General features: G+C 33.5%; 1 protein-coding gene across 2 annotated transcripts in view; it reads right to left on the bottom strand.

Annotated features, from left to right (window-relative positions):
- Positions 1-9,493, bottom strand: part of MNAT1 (MNAT CDK-activating kinase assembly factor 1) — a 208,133-nt gene that overhangs the window by 151,280 nt on the left and 47,360 nt on the right. For both annotated transcript variants that reach the window (XM_012656279.1, XM_012656280.1), the window contains exons 2-3: positions 4,916-5,068; positions 3,435-3,508 (exon numbers count right to left, since the gene is read on the bottom strand). In XM_012656279.1, coding sequence (XP_012511733.1) covers positions 3,435-3,508; positions 4,916-5,068 — 227 coding nt within the window. The remainder of the gene's footprint in view (positions 1-3,434; positions 3,509-4,915; positions 5,069-9,493) is intronic.

The following is a 9,493-nucleotide window of genomic DNA, read 5'->3' as shown; positions in this document are numbered from 1 at the left end:
TTCTGCCTCAGCCTCCCGAGTAGCTGGGACTACAGGCATGCGCCACCATGCCCGGCTAATATTTTCTATATATTTTTAGTTGTCCAATCAATTTCTTTCTATTTTTTTAGTAGAGACGAGGTCTTGCTCTTGCTCAGGCTGGTTTCGAACTCCTAAGCTCAAACAATCTGCCCACCTCGGCCTCCCAGAGTGCTAGGATTACAGGCGTGACCTTTGCCTATTTTTTAATCAGATTATTTGTTTTCTTGGTATTGAACTGAGCTCCTTATATACTTTATAGATTAACTCCTTATCAGATGTATAGTTTGCAATTATTTTCTCCCACTCTGTGGGTTGTCTACTCTCTTAATTATTTCCTTTGCTATACAGCGAGTTTTTAGTTTCATACAATCCCATTTGTCTATTTTTGCTATTGTTATCAGTGGTACTAAACCCTTCTTAAGCCAGGTCCAGCTTGTTTTTCAAACCTCCCTATTTTCAAGTCATTCCCCATGTTTTATCTACCTGTAACAGACTACTTGCTCATTCTCCAACATGCTCAACATCTTTGCACCTCTGTGCCTTTTTCTTTTGCTATAAATGTTCTTCCACTCCCTTTCTACCTGCTAAATTCCTATTCATCTTTTAAGATCAAATTCACATGTCTTCTCTTCTCTGAACTTCACCAAACTATACCTCCATTCCCCAATGCTGAATTAACTGTTTTCTTACCGAAATTCCCAGAGCATTTTATAAATGCCTGTAAGATTTACTACATTAAATTATAGCTATTAGGTGACATAATTATCTTCCCCTTATAGTCCGAGATTATTGAGAGCAAGTATCATATACCCTAGCAGTAAAGCAGTTCACATACAACAATTAATAAGTATTTGCTGAATTGAACTTAAGTTCAAAAAATAAACTATAAAATCCATGAGGCTAGTTCCCAAAAATCAATATCTTCAAATACAGTAAAACAGCTCTTTAATCAACATGATCTGGATTTGTAGTTGATTACTTAGAAAAGTCTGTTAAAGGAAGGAATCAATCTCTCTCTCTCCTTAAATACTTTAATTAAAACATATAAAGTATACATTCTCTAACTTAATGACATACAGCCAAATTCTAGTCTTTAATTGGAGTTCTGCTTCTATAGGTCATAAACGCCATCTACATTGTTCAGTTTCCATTTTTTCAAAACTGAGTCAAGAACTTGAGAAACAGAATTCTAGAGTTTTGCAATTTTCCCCACCCTTATATACTATTTAATTAAATTACATAACTACAAAAACAAGCATGACTGGCCTAAGGTCTGGTTACCAATGCTTACAACTCTTGGTGTATAACTAAACTGGTGAGAGAAGTACAGATGTGCGCTGAGGGCAGCTTCTAATGGATGGCATTCACCATGTCTTAGGCATCAGTCAATACATTTTACAGAATGGATGTCAGTTACTCCAATGAGACAATTAAGTGGAGGCTTGTTAAGAGTTTCCACATACTGCAACTGAAGACAGTCCTTCATGAGTATACTTAATAGCAGAATCAGTTTCAAATTAAATGCTCTGAGCCATGGTTTCTTTACTTGGTTAAAAAGAAAAAAAGTATTACATATTGTATAGCTCTAATATCCAGACTCAGTCTTGCTTGTTGATACTAGTTCCCACTTCTGGACACGAAACTGGTTTTACCTATGGGCCCCAGGTTGTCCATACCTTCAAACTAACTTGTTCTGCAACATCTATAATCTCCTTTCCATTGATTGCCTGATTAGACTTTTGACTAATCACATTGCCTTTAGAACATATACATAAGCTGGTTTTCTTCCTGATTGCTATCCAACTATATCTATGTATAGCCAGATTTTGACATATCTGCATATTTGCCCAGTTCTTGCAGATTTCTTTCTGGTTTACCTTCTCAGTCTATATCCTAATTTTTCCACTTTGCCTTGGCACTCCCAATTCTACCATCTTTTCAACTAAAATCCATAGCTACTCACGGTTACTTAAGAATACATACAAAGTGCAATAAATGCAATTAGAATGAAAAAGCAGTGACTCTAAGGCACTAAACGATCCCAGAAAAGCCCTACGATATGTTCTGTACATACTTTTGCTATGATATAACAAATGAACTTAGACATTTTAGAAAAGTTTCAATAACAGTTGAAACAAAGATTTTCTGAATTTTCTCAGTAAAGAAATATTTTAAATTAGAATATTCATTCTTCGGGAATTTGAATTTTCTAAAAATTTATCATATATAAACCTTCTAAAGAATAATTTTTAATAATATTGAGTATAGTTGGCTATCAAGTTTGAGAGAAGAATAAAGATGACTCATGGATGTCGGGCGGGGGTGGGGAGGAGGGGACGGGTATATGCATACACAAAGAGTGCAATGCGCACCATCCGAGGGATGGACACACTTGAAACTCGGATTTGGGGGGGAGGGGGGCAAGGGCAACATACATAACCTAAACATCTGTACCCCCCATAATATGCTGAAATAAAAAAAAACAAAACAAACAAAAAAAAGATGACTCAATGTCTCATTCTAATTTCACAGCCTATGACCTTTGTGTCATTTCCAAACCTGCACTTAGTAATAATTACGGCTACTTTAAAAAATAGCATTAATAACAACTTCCAGACTTTTTTCCTTTTTTAATTTTAATTGATTTATAATTGTTTAAGATTATTATGGGTACATAATAGTTGTATATCTTTATAGGATACATGGGATGCTTTGATACAGGCATACAATGTGAATTAATCAAATCAGAGCAATTAGAATATCTGTCACCTTAGGCATTTATCATTTCTTTGCATTAGGAACATTCCAATTCCACTTTTATAGACTTTTTAACATCTCTGAAATTTTATTTAAGAAAACAGAAATAATACTTTTATTTTGACTAAAGCATCCTTTTGACTAATCACATTGGAAGGAAAAGGCAATAAGATTACTCTAACTTCCTTTTCTAGAATAACACTGAACAAATAGAATGCTACTTCAACATTCAACTGCTTCAAAATATTTCAAACTGTTGTATCCACAGAAGCATAAATGATGATAAACAACATATGACTTTAATTACCATGAATAAAGTTAACAAAAATCCTACCTTTAAAAAATCAAGATATACTTTCCTTTAGTTTAAACTACCTTAACACATTATCAACACAGACCTTCCTTCCCAGCTATAAAGTGTTACTACCTCCATTAATCAAATTTTTCCTAAGATAAAATATCACTTAAGTATGTCTTTTACTTAAGTATGTCTTCAAATTGACAAACATGATCCAAGTGCAAAAGAAATCATTTAGGTAAACATCAGCTATCACAACAAAGCCTGTTAAAGATTTTTATGTAAGATGTTCTCCTAGTCATCTAAAAAGATAAAAGCACAAATTCTTTTAGGCTAGCACATCAAATTAAAAACATACCAATTTCTTCCACTTCTTCTAGGAAATCATTATATTCTCTTAGACTAGGGAAGTCTTCTTCCCTTTTATTGTATCTTTAAGAGAAGAAAAAAAATCAGCATTACATATCATTCCTTTCAATATTATCTAACCGGTTTGTTTGTTTTTACCTAATTTATACATGATACACAGAAAGGATTTGCTTACAGTGTAAAACACTGTTTTATTGATACCAGGTTTGTAATGAGACCAAAAATGTTATTCTTAAATTCTTACAACTACAGACAAGGAGTAGAATCAGGAGAGAATGATATAATATTCAAAATCCGTGTAAGACTGAAGGGAAAGATTGGGAAATGAGCTTAAACAAGGTATATCATTGGAAATTATGATATCGTTTACTTCTAATAAATATATTCATTAACTTCTAGAAAAAAATTAACTTAAAAGAGACTCCTCCATTTTTCATGACAGTTATAGTCTAAGGAATGTTAGATCAGGAAAATTGGTAAATATTGTAATGTACCTGTGAAGAATTGGAAAACTGTAAGGAATTAACAACAAAAGATCAGGATCTAAGAGACTATACCCCAGAAGTAATCCAAATAATAAGAGAGCAGCTAGAAGCATTGATAAAGTATCATTGGTTAGGTACCTAGAAACATTGGTGACCTGGGTGGAAATGTATACCACCAAAAATAAGAAGAAATTAAATAAATATATTATTTTAATTTCAAAAGTAATGGGATGCTTTATAACAAAACAACAGATAAAATGAAACCCAAAACTACTAACAAAGAGTAAAAAGTAAAACCTAAATTATAAATGAAGACAGATTAAAATATATTTATAGGTCTATATACATAAAACTACACACACACACACACAGTATACCCACATATGTATGTGTGGGTATATACGTACGCATATATAACAAAATAAAGCTAACATATGATTTTCTCTAAATAGCCTTCAAACCTCAACTTAATATTACCTCCTTAGCCCTTACCTGACATCAATGACCCTGCCAACATTCAGCCACTAACTTCATAACACTTTCCTCAATTTATAAAAACATATTTGTTTTATTTGCCTGTTTTGCTGTCTATCTTTTTGCTATCCTATGCTACTATACTGTAAATCTCATGAGGACAGGGTTCATAGCTGTTTTATTCATCATTTCACACCTACTGCTTAACATATATAACACAGTGTTTACACACAGTAGGTATCCAATTCATGTTTATTAAATAAATTAAAGAATAGGAAATGAATAAATTGTAAAGTCATCAGTTAGGAGACTCTTCTTTAACAAAGGTCAGATTAATAATATTACTCGGTTCTCTAAGAACTTAAATTTTTGTTAAACAAATACTTAGATGAATTATAGTTATTTACTTGCCACTCTGTCCATATTTATATCAGAAAATAATGATATCAATTATTGAAATAATTGCTAAAGTACTCTTTGTTGACTGAATCATTCAAGCAATAATATTTACATCTTTAGCACTTTTTTCCGAATCTCAACCTCCTTGTCAACAGTGGGATCTTCAAAGAGTTGTACCCTGAAGTTGCTCTTTCTAAGTGGAGTGCCACACTCAGGACAGTTTCCAGCTCCTCTCACAAACAGTAAATCCACACAACTTTCACACCTGTAAGGAGAGAAACAAAACATAACATTTAAGCTAGAGTTCAAATCTGCAACAAGTCTGAACAGTTTGCCCCTTTGGGGGAGGGGAAATGAGACATGAAAACTAGTCATTGCTACTTAAAATCTTACCAAAAACTCTTTTGGAAAATATTCATTTCATTTTACCTTACTTTTCAGACATGGATATCCTAAGGGATACCAGTTTAGTTTTATAAAGACATGGATATCCTAAGGGATACCAGTTTAGTTTTATAAATTAAACAAATTTATAAATTAAAATAAATTGAGTAGGGGACTAGAAAGATTCAGAATAGCAGGATAGGGAGAAATCAAACAGCATGTAAAAGACTACTCTATGGTTACCTCCATTCCTAGTCCAATATTATCCTTAGACCTAGGCAAGAGAAGCCTCTATCAAGGGCCTGTACTTTAGAGAGCCCTGCACCCCAAGCAATAAAACAGACTCTTTTTGTTCCTTTCAGCCTTGTAAGGAAGTTTTTTGAAGGTTCATTAACCATGTGAGCAAATGAGAATTATAAGAGAGAGGTACTAGCTAAACAAGGCCCCGTAGGCCAGAGGATAAAGAACTTAAGAGTGCCCAGTATGTGTAGAGAAGGAAAAATCAACACAGCTTCTACCATGAGAAATCCTAGAAAGAGTGGCAGCTTATAAAAGCTTTATTCAGTTAAAGTTGGCTATCCCAAATCAACCAAAGTGACTGCCTAGGCAAGCCAAGTTTCCCAGACACCTACATCCTCTCTCCTCTCTTCTGGGTAGTACAAGTTTGAGATGAGCATAGAACTTCTTAGAAGTCTTGAGTTGAAAAGACAAGAAACTGGAGAGGTGGACCTCTCTGTAACCAGATTTCTGGGGACTTGGCAGGATCAGTTTACATATTGTTTTAGATGGAACCAGGCACCACACATCATCCCTGCCCTGCCCCAACAGATCCAGGCCACTACTCAGACTGTTAGGTGAAAAGGCTGGACAGGACAAGAGAGCAGTTCCTTTATCCTCTGGGTCTTAAGGGTGTAGGCTGTTGGGAGCTCAAGATGCAGGATGGGAAGTCAGGCTGTGCTAGGATGTAGCTTGATTTATAACTTTTAAATATTCAAATATTTTGATAAATATTCAAACATTTGTAGTCCTCCAGTTGTAACTTTGCCCAACTCCACATGTATCAGTGACACACAGTCCTAGTCACTCCTTTTTTTAGTAATATCTGAACTTACTTATTCTTTGTATTGAGTTTCTGTCCCCTCCCCGAATAGGACGTACAATATATTTCGTGAGGGCAGAATTTGACCTACCGTGTTCTCTATCCCCAGTGCCCGACAATAAGTACTCAATAAATAAACTTTACAGAATTAAAAAATAATAATAATATAAGAAAAAGGGAAAAAGAAAATTCTAATGAATAGGGAAAAGTTGATTTCTTCCAAGTGTGTGTTTGACTTCTGAAATAACCTAAATGAAAAGAGTGATAAAGGGAAATAAGAATTTTTAGGGTTGCTAATAAAATATTAATATTGGCCTTTGCATATTTCTATCGTAATAGTCTTAAAAAAATAGTAGAGGAAAAAATCCTAAAAATCACAGTGTTATTACCAAGATCATTGAAACCCCAGAAAAACCACTTTGGGTTTAAGAAGTTTGGCAGTGGTGCATTCCCACTATTTTTTGTGGTTTTGAGAAAATTAAATCCAACTACAGAAATTGAAACAGACACACTTTATAACCATACTGACTAAAGATGTTTATAAGCAAGGAGGTTTCCAAAATATTCAAAATTATAGAGCCATACATAATATTCTATATCTCAAAGTCTTGGATACTAGACTCAGTCAATAATTCAGTTAACGAGGTAATTAAGAACACCAAGATTTCTAAAAGTCATATTGTATATTTGACATATTATTTGTTTCCAAAATCAGCTGAATGCCTCCATTTCTTTAAAATCTGGCTTAAATCATAAGAATTTAAACAGTATTAAAGAATTTTTACAGTTTATTTTCCTATATAACATTTTCCCTTTCTGATTTTAACTGCTAAAAGAATACTTTTTTAAAAGTTCAAACAACATAGAATTATATAGAGAAAAAACTGAAAGTTTTACTTCATTTTGTTCTGTATCTCACTTCCCACAGGTAACACACTACTGTTGAGTCTAGTGTTTATGTGGTCACATCTTTTTCTACATATTTATAAAATATACACAAGCAAACTAGTCATGTAAAAAAAGAACAGAACAAGTTGATAATTAGTAGTTCATTTTATCTGGCAACAGAGCAACCAAAACAGCAGTATGTGGGCAATCTTTTGCCTCCAAGAGTGCTTTTTTCAAACAAAATCTTATAGTCTACAGAACACAGAAAAATTTGCTGAAAAAGCTCAAATCTTCAGTCATTACCCATTCCCCAAAACATTTTTATGGTTTTTCTTTTGTTTTTAAAAATCAGAATGGTATCCCCATTCTCTTTTCTCTCTGAATTACTTATTTTTAGCAGATTTTTTCTTTTGTCAAGAATGTTTAGCTACTTAAATTTCCTTGTCAAGATTCTTAATTGACTTGTTTGCTTTACTTTTTAAAGAGAAGCCATATTTCCATGCAGAATTGCAACAATTATCAAAATATATTGACTTAGAAAAAGATAATTTGTCACAAACTCTATATTTAAGATTTTCTGTGAAGTAAACTAGTTTTATCATTACCTTCCATTCTTCTTGAGCTCCCTGGCTTCTGAAACAATTCAAAACAAAAGCCTATGGTCTTGAAAAAAAAGTGATAATGTCTGTTTAAGAAAAATTTTATTCCAAAAATAAATTATTTCTTAAACCAGGTATACTAAATTCTATAGGGTAGAAATTAAATATTACTAAAAAAAATTTTTCTCCAAAAATTTGCTGCCTAACTTTTCTATACAAGTGAATACTGATTGAAAAGCCTTATCTTTGAACATCAAAACTTTAGGAATCTTTTTTTTTTTTTTTTTTTGAGACAGAGTCTCACTCTGTTGCCTGGAGTAGAGTGCCATGGCGTCAGCCTAGCTCACAGCAACCTCAAACTCCTGGGCTCAAGCGATCCTCCTGCCTCAGCCTCCCGAGTACCTGGGACTACAGACATGCGCCACCATGCCCGGCTAGTTTTTTCTATATAGATTTTTAGTTGTCCATATCATTTCTTTCTCTTTTTTAGTTGAGACAGGGTCTCGTTCTTGCTCAGGTTGGTCTCGAACTCCTGACCTTGAGCGATCCATCCGCCTTGGCCTCCCTGAGTACTGGGATTACAGGCGTGAGCCACCGCGCCCGGTCAGAAATCTTAATTCAACTAAACCATTTGATAAAATTTTTACCCTAACTGAATCGGAAATTTTAGAGGTAGAAATGACCTAAATGATGACTAGTTAATTAAATTAATAAAATATTATCAGTGCTCAATAATGAAATGTGTTTAAGGACTCATGGAAAACACATGAAAAAATAACACCTGTTTCATTTTAGAAAAGGTAGCCAATTTACAAATAGACTTTGTTCCAAAAGATTGCTTACAAATTGGCTACTTGGAAGTCAGAATACACTTTGCCAACCGGTGAAGTATATTACATGTGATGATTACGTTTTCAACTAGATTAAACTTATGCACAGAAGATGAACAATGTGTTAGATATTTTCTTATTTGTCTCTCCTCCCCAACTTCCAGCATAAGTCAATGATATCAGATTTCAAGTGGGAATTAAGATGGGGAAAAAGAAAAATATTCTTTTAGTCCCCAGAAGGTAACCAACCTTCATCTTAAAAAGGATTGATATTTTCTTAAACCGCAGCTATTTGTAATAAAAAATAATTTATGACTTCAAAACTCTAAATTTAATAACTTGATACAAGCGATATGCAATCTTAACAAAGTACAGAATTATCTATTTGTATTTATGAATTTCAAGCCAATTAGGCATGAGATCCAGTTAACTTTTTCAACATAATCATTCCTCATTTATCTCAGCAGCTAAAATAAGAATGCAATATACTTACCTACATGACGTTCTCAACTTAAACCCTAAAACATTCACTGTTAAATTTCCCAATCAGTCCTTTCATACCTTTAGGTTAAGCTGGTATGAGTCACTTTGTACCTAAAAGGGAATTCAGAATCTATGTACTCCAAATCCTGAGGAAAAATATTTATAAACCACCGCAACAAAGTGCTTTGGAATATGAAGCAAAGAATTCATCCATAAAAAGAGAAGTAATGGAATGGGTGCAGCTGTTAAAACATTATAAAGATGCCACAAACATCAATTTTTTTTACTTAGAGAAAATTTTCTTCTTTTCATTTATTGTATCTTACTTTTTTTTTTCTTTTTCTTTTATTTCAGCATATTATGGGGGTACAGATGTTTAGGTTACGTATGTTGCCCTTGGTCCCCCC

This window comes from Propithecus coquereli, unplaced genomic scaffold, assembly GCF_000956105.1.
Source record: "Propithecus coquereli isolate 6110/MARCELLA unplaced genomic scaffold, Pcoq_1.0 Scaffold5, whole genome shotgun sequence".
Classification (NCBI taxonomy): domain Eukaryota; kingdom Metazoa; phylum Chordata; class Mammalia; order Primates; family Indriidae; genus Propithecus; species Propithecus coquereli.
The sequence above is the reverse complement of the archived record's forward strand: the minus strand, read 5'-3'. Positions and strand labels throughout refer to the sequence as shown.